We start from the raw sequence: 14,121 nt of genomic DNA on the forward strand, positions 1-14,121 counted from the left end.
AGTGCAATCCCAAAATTTCTTTTTTGAGTCTAGATAATTTCACTTTAATTAATTCAATTATTTTATTAATTTCATTATATTTTTGTATATTAACTCACTCAAGGACGTTTTCAAATGAAAATATATAAATATTGTGAGAATGGAGAAACATTTTTTTACCTTCTATATGATTTTTTTTAAAATGTCTCTCTATTACAATGAATTCAAATTCCACTCATAACGAATTTTTTTATTTTTCAATAGAAGTTAATTTAACTACGAATTACTACTATTTATTTATAAGTTGAAAAACATTGAATACACTGTTCTCAATCCTCACTCAAAAATGTGCTACGTATCTTTTTTATATTACAGTTTTCACATCGAAATCGATTTCTTATTTGACCTAAATTCGGTCGCCGCATTTATCTACATTGGCCATAGTCGTAGCTTACATATTAGTTTATCATATATAATATTCGCATGACATATTCACTATCGTAATGCATGTCGATGATAAAGTTTACAACATTTATTTCCCTTCTCATTACGAAAGTGCAAAAGTCAATTGAGATCTCTGCTAGTTTTTGACTTCCCATTAAATTAAATACTATAAGTTGGTGGAATTAATTCGCACCTATGGTCCGTTGCTATCTATAAATAACTCAACAAAGTTGCCGCCAATTCACCATCACTTCTCATTCTCCAAATCACAATACAACCCAAATCAAACCAGTATCTTTCTAATCGCAGGCGGAGAGAGTATAATATAATCCACAAGCGCTATCATGGGTGCAAAAAAACATCATGTGGTCTGCATCCCGTTTCCCGCCCAAGGCCACATAAACCCGATGCTCAAGCTCGCCAAGCTCCTCCATGACGAAGGCGGCTTCCACGTCACCTTTGTGAACACCGAGTACAACCACCGCCGCCTCCTCAAGGCCCGCGGGGCCAGCGCCCTCGATGGCCTCCCCACCTTCCGCTTCGAGACGATCCCCGACGGCCTCCCGCCCTCGGAGACTGCGGACGCCACCCAGGACATACCGTCCTTGTGCGAGTCCACCACCACCACGTGCCTGGCCCCCTTCAAGAAGCTCATTGCGCGGCTCAATGAGGCCGGGGACGTACCCCCTGTCTCGTGCATTGTCTCAGACGGCGTCATGAGCTTTACCCTCGACGCCGCGGCCGAGCTAGGCCTCCCCGAGGTTTTGTTTTGGACTACCAGCGCATGTGGATTTTACGCTTACACGCAGTTTGAAAAGATTAAAAAAATGGGCTATGCTCCACTTAAAGGTACATGCACTTGATGGTCTGTATATGTCATGTTTTTTTGACCAACTATGCATAAGAGTTTCTGTTTAATTGGATTATAAATCGATCGAAATAATTAAAGAGAGGGACCTAACATCATTTATTGTTGTGTCGGTGGACGTCGATTAAAAAAATATATAGATAATCTAATTGAGTGTATACTGAAGAAATTGAGTCAAGATTTTGATTGATAGATCTTATTTTACCGTTTTAATCAGTAATTGTTCGTTTACACTAATGTTCATGTTTGATGTTTGTACATCTTATTTTTAATTTTGACGTACTTTGTTAGGCAAATTCTTACTTTGAACATTTTGCATTCATAAAGAAATAGTACTCATAAAACCTTAACATTCGTTCTGATATTTAATTTGCAGACACGACCGACTTAACCAACGGATATCTAGACACGGTGGTGGCCGGAATCCCCGCCATGAAAGGCATACGCTTGAGAGACATCCCGAGCTTCATCCGCACCACGAATCCAGACGACTTCATGCTCCGATTCATCTCTCAAGAGACAACACGCGCCAAACGCGCCTCCGCCATCATACTAAACACATTCGAGGCACTCGAGCAGAACGTGCTCGACGCGCTCTCCTCATTCCTCCCTCCCACCTACGCGGTCGGACCGCTCCACTTACTCGAAACCAGTTTAACCGACCGGTTGGACCAGCTTGGTTCAAACCTATGGAAGGAAGAACCGGATTGTCTTAACTGGCTTGATTCTCAAGAACCTGGTTCGGTTGTCTATGTAAATTTCGGGAGCATAACCGTGATGACACCCGGTCAACTCACCGAGTTCGCATGGGGACTGGCCAACAGCGGCCAGTCCTTTTTGTGGGTCATCCGCCCTGACCTCGTCTCCGGGGATAACGCGGTTTTGGCCCCGGAGTTTCTGAAGGAGACGAGGGGGTGGGGGCGGATGGCGAGTTGGTGCCCCCAGGAGAGGGTGCTAAGGCACCCTGCTGTTGGGGGGTTTCTGACGCACAGTGGGTGGAATTCGACTCTGGAGAGCTTGTCGAGTGGGGTCCCGATGATCTGCTGGCCGTTTTTCGCGGAGCAGCAGACGAATTGCTGGTACTGCTGCAACCAATGGGGGGTGGGAATGGAGATTGATAGTGATGTGAAGAGGGATGAGGTGGAGAAGCAGGTGAGGAGTTTGATGGTGGGGGAGGAAGGGGAGGAGATGAGGAGGAGGGCGGCAGAGTGGAAGAATCTTGCGGCGGCGGCGGCGGCGAAAGGGAAGTCGCGACGGAATCTGCGTAGGGTTATTGATGAAGTGTTGTTGGGGAAAGTTTAAGGTTTTTGTTTAGGTTGATCGAATTTGATGTTTTTGTGTTAGTGTTTTGCTTATATTTCAATTAAATGTTGTGATTCATAATATAATTTTTATTTTCGGACTATAAACCTTTATATTACCAAAAATTAAATTACTGAGGAGTAGTAATTAGAAACTTGAAATAAGATTATATTCTATATTGTGAAATATTTTTTTATTTTATTCATTCTTTATTATAATGTGCAGTTGAATGACACGTTAAATTTAATAAAAATCAAACCGACTATGATAATTTGGAACTGTAATCTATAGTTCCTGTTTTGGATAAGATGGTCATCAATTTCGTGGTCTCATTCTCCACTAAGATTTGGAGATACAACAATTTAAAACTTATCATTTCAAGGTATTTATCTACTTGCAACTAATTTTAATAATTTATATTTATTTTTATCTTCGATGAGATAATTTATTGTTCCATCGGTTCCATACTAGTGGAGTCACTTTGCTATTTTGGTACGTTACATAGTAGTAGAGTCATTCATTTTTTTTAATAAAAGTCAACACATTTCTTCTCATCTACTCTAGTACATTCTCTTACTTTATTCTCTCTACCTTTTTCATTTCCTACTTTATTCTTTATTTACTTAACCCATTTAACAAAATTTTTCTTAATCTTTGTGCCGAAAAAAATGGCTCAACTACTATAGAACGGAGAGAATAATGTAGTACAAGAGTACTACTATATTTTAACATTTTTCTTTCTTCCCTTTGGTCTAGAAAAATTTCACCGAATTAATTCGATAACATTTAGACATGTTTGATAAAATAGTATTACCAAGATAGAATTATATTTAGACATTTCTAATTGTTTGAAATCATATTTAAACTTTAACTCAAAGCCTAATAATAAGGGTCCGCCTCAATCTTGCCAAAATTATTTTAACTATGTTTAACTCAACAATTTGTCAAGTTAAGTCAAGTTAACTAAACAATACAAATTTAAATCATTTCTTTTATATCAAACAACAAAAAAAAATCTTATATATGCATATCTTGACATAAAACCTATATTTCCTATCTTATTTATATACCTTCTCAAATCCCATCTTTCTAATCAAATGGGTCCTACAAGTAACGTGTCTTAGAGCACCCGCATCGCGTCTCGATGCGGGCTCTATCTCGTCCCCAGCCCATCCCTTGTCTCGCCGCGGAGAGGAATCTCGCGCCAGCTCGCTACGCCCGTTGGCCACGTGGCGAGCTCTGGTTCGTCCGCGACTCCCACTCGCCGGCTGGCGAGTGGGCGTCGTTTATATCCGTTATAAATGTTTTTTTGTTAGTTTTTTTTTAAAATTCAGGAAAAATTCAAAAATTTTAAAAAAATCCCAAAAAATATACTAGCCGTTTATAGCCGTTTTTTCAAATTTTTAATTTTTTTAAGCCCCAACCACTTCTATAAATATCTAATGGAGCATATTTGGACAAATTTTGGCAACCGGTAGACGCACATGATCGTCATTAGACAACTCTTTCTTCTGCTTCTTTGAGTTTTGAGATTTTGAATTTAGAGAGAGTGTGCGGAAATTTTTTTATTTTTTTAGGATTTTAATTATATGTTTTTTTTTAGAATTTTAAGTTGTAATTTTATTTTATTTAATGAAATTTATTTTTATTAATTGAATTTGTTGGAAATAAAAATAAAAAATGAAATTGAATGAATAGTTCATGGATGAGATGGTTAAGAGATGGAGGGATGCTTGTGCTGTCTCTTAGTTAAGAAATGTGGAGAAAAGTATAGTGGGGCCCATGAATAGTGAAGGGATGAGACGGTTAAAATACGGTTAAACGACGGGGATGTGGATGGCTTTAGTGCTAAAAAAATTTATTGAATGTAGAACGAAAATTGTTTGGGGGCGATACAATAATTAGTTTAGGCTTATCGCTTATCCACATAACCTTAGAATTTTCATTCAGATAATAGTTGATTGGTTGATAGAGACATAATTTTATAGATAATCATAAGATATTGGTTAGAATCTACTCAATATGTCATATTAAACAATTATTTATACTTTACAGATATGCATTATACGTGTTTGTATTTCGATATATTTCACTAATTCATGTAAAATGTAAACAATAAGAGGAGTACCATATGTCCATATGCATATTTGTTTTGGTATTATATGCAATAGTAAAAGGCTACATATTCTGTTTAGTCCTTGTTGTACTAATATTTACTGGGCCTGGTAGGCCCAAATTATAATATTATGATTACTCTTTTCTTCTTGTATTTTGAAAAGTGGATACTCTTTGTTGGACGTTACTCAATATTGAAATTAATATTTTTACATTTTAAAATCAAACAAAACAAACATACCAACAAAATTAACATTTACAGAGAATGAATATAAATATACCAGTTCAAAATAAATAAAGATAAAAATTTCCAGATTTTAATCATTATAGTGTTTAACTATTGATTTTTTAAAATGTCATTACACTATTCAATATACAAATCGATAAATAATTACTTATTTATTTATATCTTAATTCGTGTTAACTCAAGAATAATTTCGAATACCTTTTATATATACAGTTCCTTTCAATAATTTGATTGGATCTGTTAATAATTTGTGCTTAAAACAATTTTACTTTCTCCTAATGAACTGAATTATTTGTTGTATAAGGTCATTTTTTACTGGATCTGTTAATAATTTGTGTTTAATTTTCAAGTCGCGATTAGTTAGGCTATATGTATATCACTAGCTTTCGGGATACAATAAAAAACTTACTCAGTATTTTACTAAATCTAAATTTGGATTTGTACTTTCAATTTAACGAATTAATTTAATTGACATTCCTAGTCCACTACACTAATATTTATTTTTGGGCCTTATTTTGTGGATCAATATCCATGCCAGCAAAAAAATTAAATAATTTATCCTACGTAGAGTCCATAAAATTACTACTTGCAATATTACTAGAAAACAAATCTTATGTATCATGCGAGCCTTTATGTTTAATAAACCGATATACTTAGGTGGCGTTCGGTTGCCATGACTAATATCATGAGACTATCCATCTGGGATTAAGTTGTGGGATTATTTTAGTTGGAGGGGGAAGGCTATGACTAATTATCATGAGACTATCCATCTAGGAATTAAGTTGAATGGTTCAATCTTATGAACCAAACATGATATATATTTAATCATGAGATTTAATCTTCCTAACCGAACACCCCCTTAATCTATCTATGAAAAATAATAAAAATATTTTTTTATTTTTGGCTTGTATAAAATAATCACATTTATTTATGTTAAATTATGTTCTATAATAAAATGGATGTTATTTTTCACGAATAGTTCTTTAATTATTTTTTCTTCCACTAATATTTTATCAATGTTACATTAAAATTTGACTCATCCACAATTAAAAAGTATTACTACTATTACTATCCTGAAAATAATGGCTATTTTTATCATTTTAGGTTGTCCATTAAAATTAGACTAATTTCTAAATATGAAAAATTTATACTCCGTATTAACTAAATATGAGTACTAATAATGTGGACTTACAATTGACTAATACTATTTCCACCATCTTTTCTTTTACTTTTTCTTACTTTTTCAATTATATATTAAAATTTTATCATTTATAACTTAATCTATTTTTATTTTTAGTGAGCATAGTTATGTTTTTATGAAATATTGAATTAAAAAAATATAATGAGCTAGTGCCGCTTTTCACACGGCCGACACGTCACCTGATCTGTTCTCAATCATCCACTCCATACTACTGTCGGTGAATTAAATGAATATTTAATTTTAATAAATTCATTTCAAGCTGCGACTTCGTATTAACTATTAAGGAAATTAATTTAGATCACATTTATTAGTACTCCACTTACTACATTGCACAGATATAGTCGTTATAATTTTGACTACTCAGTATAGTTAGTACTATTTAATTGTGTTTTAAATATCTCGTACGGTTTTACATTACTGAAGATTATTCCAATGACTTAAATACGTATGGAATTATTAACTGTACCTTTTTATTGACAGTGTTAATGAACTCCATAAACCACATTATATAGATTGGTTTTAATTATTTAACATGGTAGTTTTTTTTCACTTTTAGCTCCAAATAAATTATAGCAAAAAAGTATTTGTTCGTATTTACATGGAGTTTTTTTTACATTTTAATAATAAGCTCCCAGTCATCATTTGTGACATATTTTCTCTATGTGTAATTAATTATCCTCTTTTTCATTTTAATTTATCCATCAAATTTACCATTAATCTATTTTTAGAAATTTGATTCATTATTTTTTTTCTCTCATGTTTACTTATTTCCAACTAAAATACGCGGAGTACTATTTCATAAATTATTTATATGACGTGACACGATCAATTCATAAGGCCATCCACAACGCTGTCTCTATACCGTCTCTTAACTACTATTTGAGCACTATTTGAGGGCCCCACTGTCCTTTTTTCCTCCATCTCTTAACTAAGAGACGGAGGCTGCAACGCTCCGTCTCTTAACCGTCTCTATACCGTCTCTTAATTACTATTCATTCAATTTAATTTATAATTTTTTTTAAAACCCAATTCAATTTAAACAAACACACTTTATTAAAATTAAAACAAAATTAAAAAACACACAAAATAAAAAAACACACAAAATAAAAAAAACACACAAAATAAAAAAACACACAAAATAAAAAAAAATTAATCGGAAGGGCTAATCATCCTCCGGAGGCGGTCGAGGTTGAGGGGGAGTCGGAAGGCCAAGTTGTGCTGCCATATGCACAATTCCGTTCCACCAGGCCGCGTATTGGGAGTGCGAGAAGCGGGAAGTGTCCGCCATTGTGGCGGTCATGTACGCCACCATAAGTGTGTCCGAGCCTCCTCGCGAGCCCGATCCTGAGGCCGGCTGGCTTGATTCGCCTCGGCCCTTCCTTGCTCTAGCCGCTTTCGCCGCCTTCGTCCCTTGCGGCCGACGGCGCGTACTCGCGGATCCTCCTGCATCGCCGACCGTACCCGCAAACTCCTGGGATTCAGCATCATGTTGGCTGATGCCTTCAGCAGTGTCACCACCAGACGCACCAGCACTAGACGAGTATTGGCCACTCGCCGTATGCTTCGTGCGCTTCGAGTTTGAGCCCGAGCTGGAGCGGAAACCGCCGGCCCATCGTTCCTCGTCCTTGACGGCGCGCCAAACATCAACAAATCTGAATTGATGTCCCTCGTCCTGGTAGTAGGCGCGCAAAGCGGACGTCAAAATGTCGGTGGCCGTGGCGCCGCTTTGGTAGCGCGCCTCTTCCGCCGAGTAGATGCCGCAGAATTTTTTGACCTGTCGGTCGACTCGGTCAAAGTGACAGCGGATCATTTTAACTGTGCGCTTGCGGGAGCGGTTCGGCTTTATTTGGTGGTAGACCTCGACAACCTTTTCCCAGAAACACTTCCGGGTTTGTTGATTCCCGACGATGGGATCGTACGAGACCGTGATCCAGGCGTTGTACACCGCCATCGTTTCGAGGTTGTTGTACGGATGTCGGCCAAGATCCTCTTCCTCTTCTTCCTCCTCGTCCTCGCCCGTCTGGGGTTGTACACTGCCTCGGCCACCTCCACCGCCTCGGCCACCTCCACCGCCTCGGCCTACTCCCGGCGTGGGATCAACTGGAAAATCCTCCCGGATCTGGGATAATCCCTGCGAAAACCGCGGGACGTTGGGACGAACATATGCATCAAGGTCAAAATTGGGTGGTTGGTACCCCCCCGGCGTCGCCGAACCCTGGGTCCCCGGCGTTGACGAACCTCCACCGCCCAATGTGTTGATCATGTTCTCCCAATCGCCGAATGAGTTGAGATCCCACCCGCCGGAGCCGGAGCCGCCATAGTTGCCCTCGCCGTCGCCGGACATCTTGAGTTGGGTTATGAAAATTTCAGCGAAAATTTGAGAGAAAATTTAGATGATATGAAGAATAGATGTGTAGTTGTGTGTAAATGAGGATGGGTTTAGGAGTATTTATAGAGTAAAAAATTTAATAAAAAACAAAAAAAATATATAAAAAAAAACAAAAAAACGGTAATAATACCGTTACAAAAAAATTTTTTTTATTTAAATTCGATTTTTTTTAAAAAAAAATATTTATTGCGTCAGCACGTGACGACGCCCACTCGCGGGCCGGCGAGTGGGCGTCACGCACGACGCCGGGCTGCGCCACGTCGCCGAGGCGCGTGGCGAGCCAGCTCGTCTCCTGGCTCGGCGAGACGAGTCGCGCGACGAGATGGAGGCTGCAACGCGTCTCGCCGGGGTCTCGTCTCGCTGAGACGAGACGCGAGACGCCGGCGAGTCCCGTTGTGGATGGTCTAACTTCATTAAATGTGACACGTGGACTTCTGCCGTCTCGTAACAAACTCATCTAACTAGTGGGCCCACGCGTGATTGAACACATAAGTATACATGTGACTCTAATTATACTATTGCTTTTAAAATGTGCAAATGAATTATTTTCGACAAAATGGATGTCACAATTTTTTCTTTTCAAATTCCTAATTACTCCCTTCGTCCTATTAAATATGACTCACTTTCCTTTTTTGTTTGTCCCATCCAAAATGACACGTTACTATAAATGAAAACATCGTTATCTCTACTATATTTTCTTTTTCTTAATTTACTCTCTCCACTTAACATACAAAATAAAACTGCATAAAATTTCGTGCCACCCAAAAAGTACGTCATCTTCCTTAGGACGGAGGGAGAATCTTCATACAAAAGGGAGTATATCTTGTCACGTTTTTTATTTAATTATTTCCACATAAGTAGGTATACAAGATAATTGACACATCAAAGTTTTTCCAACCAACCATAAAACACAACTATATATTTCATCATTTTAAATACTCTTATCATATTTTAATTTTCTATAGGAATGATTGATGAATTTAATTTGTTACATAAATTTGACTTTGAGTTCAGTGAATACTGAATACAATTTAAAGCAACTTTATGCTTTGCCTTTTTTATAATACTACTACTATGTTTTTCTCATCCACTTTACATGTGTAATAAATTAATGTTAGTAATGCATTCTACTTTTAATTTTTATATTTAATTTTTAAAAAATTGGTGTTGATTGTGACGTCAGATTACTTTATAAGTGCATCTACATCCGTACTATTGCCAACGAGCACGGATATGGCCCGGTCCCACTTTTACTCCCTACTCTTAGCCAAGAGCGTAACACCCACATCTGTGCTCTTCCATAAAGACAAGCTCAAGGGTCCCACCATTCTATTATTCAATTTAAATAAAAACATTTCCACAAACTTAAAATGCATTAAAATTACCAGAAATAATATTACAAATTATAAAAAAAATTACATAATTAAAATAATAAAAACTAAAAATTACATAATTAAAATCCTAAAAATTAAAAATTACATAATTAAACTCCTAAAAAATTACATAATTAAGACTAAAAATACCCCCGTGGAAGACTATTCATCCGGCTCTACCCCAATGTTCTTTGGAGACCCCTTATCATTGCCACATGCGATCGAAGTTGCTCGGGGGTCATAGTTGACCTATCGGCCAAATTGAGTTGGGCAAAAATCCTACACAACGAGTTGGTGGGGGGTTGAGGTGGCACATAGGGAGCGGGAGCGGGGGCGGATGGAGTCGCGGCGCGACGGCGGTTTGCCGCCGCCTTCTTCCTTCCTTGCGGCCGGCGTAGGGAACTGTTTGGGCCGGCGTCGGGGCTACCCAAGTTAACTCCGGTAAGTTGGCTAGCCACATCGTCGGAGCCGGCGTCGGATAGGGATACCGACCTCGACCGTTTGGAGGAGGAGCTAGAGGAGGATGATACGCCTCTCCTATACTTCGGTTGCGCCCGCGTCTCCTGCCAAATGTTGAGGTACTTAAACGGCTTGTAGTTCATGGATTGATAGTTCGCCAAGGCGGAACTGATGATGTCAAGCTCGCTCTGACCGCTCTTCCTGGAGGTAATACCCCTGGAACTTTTGAATTTCTTCGTTGGCTATGTATATGGCATTGCGCACCATACTCTCGTTGCGCTCGATTGTTCCAGCCGACCGGTTTTGATTGTACCGGCGACAGATGCGCCACCAATAATGGTCACCGGATTGGTTCGTGCCAACCTCCGGATCTTCAGAGTTAGACAAGTACGCTTTGAATAATTGCTCCATCTTCCCCGGAGTGTACGGGGTACGGACACCACGAGTAGGAAGAGGAGGAGTTTGAGAGGGGCCGCTCCCTCCCGCTCTAGGTACGGGTGGTTCGGGTGTCCACCCGTATTGCCCTTCGGGGGCATCTTGGTCCTTGATCGGGTAAGGCCGGTAGCCACCCGGAACTTGCGAACCTTGGGTTTGAGGAGGGGCCGAATATTCCGTTTCGAACCGAACCAATCGGGGTTCCAACCGTGGGAGCCGGACATTTTTTTGTTGTGAGTGAAAGAAAGATTGAGAATTGTAAGAATAGAAATGAGAGAATTTAGATGAGAATTGTGTAGTGTGGTGTGAATTTTTTGGTGTGGAAGTGAAGGTATTTATAGATGAAAATGTGTATTTTTGGGGAAAAAATTGAAAAATAAATTAAAAGTTGATAGAAAACGGATATAATTTTTTGGGAAGTGGGAAAATATTTTTTTATCGGATTTTTTAATTAAAATCCGATTAAAAAAAACAAATTGCCAACGGCATTACCGTTGGCCAATCACTGGCTGACACGTAGGCTGCTCGCTGGCACGGACGTGCTCGATGCATCGAGCAGCGCCGTGCCAGCGGCAAGAGCGCAGCGGCGAGTAGCGGTTGCCTCGCCGCTGGCACGAATGGAAGGACGACGGATCTCAACCGCTGTGAATGATCTAATTGCAAGGAAGTCATGGGCGAATTATTTATAAAGTTGGATGCATGTTAATATGTCTAGTGAAGCACTTGTATTTTTTCCTAAGTAGATAAAAATTAGTAAATGCTAAAGTAATTGTTTCTTACTTGTTATCATGTGACCGTATAAGTTGTCATTGATTAAGTGACAACAGTGAATGTGTCCAGCCATGGTTAAACTATGCAATTATATTAAAGGAAAATGACATAAGCTAGATACTACTTACATAAGGTACATGACCTACATTTTTATAATTATTTGAAATTTTACTTTACCGATGAATTTTTTGCATCTACGATATTTGATTATATAAAATTTACTATTATCATCAAATTATAGTACGGATATCTGAAATTGGTTTGAATTATATTAATAATAGTTATTAACAATATTATCTTATTTGATGTTATTTAATTATTCGGAAATTTAATAGTGTCGCATGAACAACGGAACGTCCACACGTGAATTGGACCCATTATTATAAAAATAGTTAATCACTGAAAACTAAACAAACCGTGGGATTTGCACTCTCAATTAATTTAAAATTAAGAAAAGTAAACGCCTACAAATTGAACTTTTATGATAATTTCTAGCCATTCTCATTGTTCAATTTACAAATGAGATGTCCAAAATAAATAGTTCAGGATTTAATTGAACACAAGAGTAAAAAAACAAAAAAGTATTAAACTATTAATACAAACCTCCAAAAATAAAATTTAGTTATTAGAGTACTATATATTTGAAATTTCCAATCCAAACAAACAATATATATATATATATATATGGATGTATTCATTTCATTTTTTATCTTTTGTTCTATTGTTCTTTTTAATCTCAGCCCCACGATTTTGTCATCCGACGGTTAGATTGATGCCACGTGTCATTTAATAATGCATATTTTTAGTTGAATAATGCACACCGACTAATAATGCACCATTATAGTGTAATAATGCAGATCATCACAACCATCCCATTCAAGGATCCAAGGGTTGAGATTAAAAAGAAGCTTGGGCTGAAAAGCTGCAAAGGACCTTATATATATAATCGGTTGTACAATAATAACGTAATATTGTCATGATACCAAATAAAAACAGAATATAAAATTAGTTGTACAATAACAACGTGATATGGCCATGGCTATCTTAACAATATTCATGAGAAAAAAACAGAATATATATTCGCTTGTACCTCTACAAAGTATCCAATATCCTGTGGGGGGACCAATCCTCCTACAGTGGCGTGTGTGTGTGCGCGCAAATGTACATTATGTCAAATTAAAGTTGTTATTTTGATTTTATATAGTAATTTTTTAGATTATGTGTGGTACTAATATATGATTTTATGGGTGACTAATAAACTCTTTACTGAAAATTTGGGTCTAATTTGTGGATGATCCAATGAGGCTAATCAATTCATTCTGAGACCTTTTAACATAATGTGAAGTTGAAAAGTTGTATCCAAATTATATATACGGATGCACTAATTTTGGGCAGCCAAAATGAAAAAAAAATCTTGATTCAATCAGAAAAAATATTCACTCCTTAATAACAGCCAATTTTTATTTCCAAGAGCCTTGAATTGACCTAAGAGACAAAAGTTAGTATACTCATCTGTCTCTGAAAAAGTATGAATATTTGATTCAACGCAAATTTTAATATATAATTGGTGAAATAAAAGAGAGATAAATGGTAGTGTAAGTAGTGTTAGTAGTGAGTGTGCTCTACATTATTATTAGTATAGTGTAATGATATAAATTGTAAATAAAATGATGTGTAAGGGTAATTTATTGTTTAACTATTTCAAAATTAGAATATTCATAATACTTTTTAGGGACAGACTAATAAAAAAATAGTTCATACTACTTTTTAAAGATGTATTGAAGTATAAAATATAAAAACTGCATAAGCATTAAAGAAATTGAAGTATAAATATAAAAACTGCATAAGCATTAAAGAAATTGAGTGGGGGACTTGCACTACATCTTGGTAATTAATGACAAAATGACCCATATTGTAGGGTGTGACAAGTCCATTTCCATCATTGAACCCAATCCCAATGGGTTGTGGATCTTGTCCACATTCAGAACTTTGAATTCTAAATAATTTTAAAATGTAGTATTTCACTAACTTAGGATTGTTATAACGGTAAATCTATATGATTAAATTTTGTATAACCAAAAACTGATTTATTTTTTAAAAAAATGGTTTATTTGTGCATTTAATTAAAACATATGGGCGCATAAATCGTACATGTAACGTGCATAATATTGTGGTCATATATTAATGATTTGTGTATAATTTTTTTACTTTCCTGAAACCATAAAATGTAATTAACGCATAATTTAATTCAAATATAAAAATAAAAAATAAAAAAATAAGGCTAAAGGCTAATGAAGTCTTTTTAACTTGTCCACCGACTTACATTTATTATTTTAATATAACGATAGTTATTGGTCGGGATTTCGATTGTCAACTCTTTCATCAAGTTTAATGGTGGATTCAGGTCGACAGAGGGAGTAGAAAACTTCATTAGATATGTTAGTCAAGTTTCAATTCCTTGGAATTATGATTTACTTTCCGCTATTCATAACTATCAACAACTTTAATTATTTATAATGTTCGATCTTACAAGTTCCT

The 14,121-nt window shown here is 36.8% G+C and overlaps 1 protein-coding gene across 1 annotated transcript; it reads left to right on the forward strand.

Moving 5' to 3' along the window:
• Positions 1 to 663: 663 nt before the first annotated feature.
• Positions 664 to 2,706, forward strand: LOC121766662 (7-deoxyloganetin glucosyltransferase-like). Its single transcript, XM_042162937.1, has 2 exons — positions 664 to 1,272; positions 1,668 to 2,706. Exons 1-2 carry the CDS (start codon positions 768 to 770, stop codon positions 2,591 to 2,593), a joined length of 1,431 nt encoding a protein of 476 aa, XP_042018871.1. The 5' UTR covers positions 664 to 767; the 3' UTR covers positions 2,594 to 2,706.
• Positions 2,707 to 14,121: the final 11,415 nt, after the last annotated feature.

This window comes from Salvia splendens, chromosome 2 (genome assembly GCF_004379255.2).
Source record: "Salvia splendens isolate huo1 chromosome 2, SspV2, whole genome shotgun sequence".
In the NCBI taxonomy this organism is placed as follows: domain Eukaryota; kingdom Viridiplantae; phylum Streptophyta; class Magnoliopsida; order Lamiales; family Lamiaceae; genus Salvia; species Salvia splendens.

Excerpts from the sequence above, each read along its gene's own strand:
- LOC121766662 (XM_042162937.1), top strand. The coding sequence starts at position 768 with ATGGGTGCAAAAAAACATCATGTGGTCTGCATCCCGTTTCCCGCCCAA. Across the intron at positions 1,273-1,667 it reads GGGCTATGCTCCACTTAAAG|ACACGACCGACTTAACCAAC; the intron begins GTACATGCACTT and ends TTTAATTTGCAG.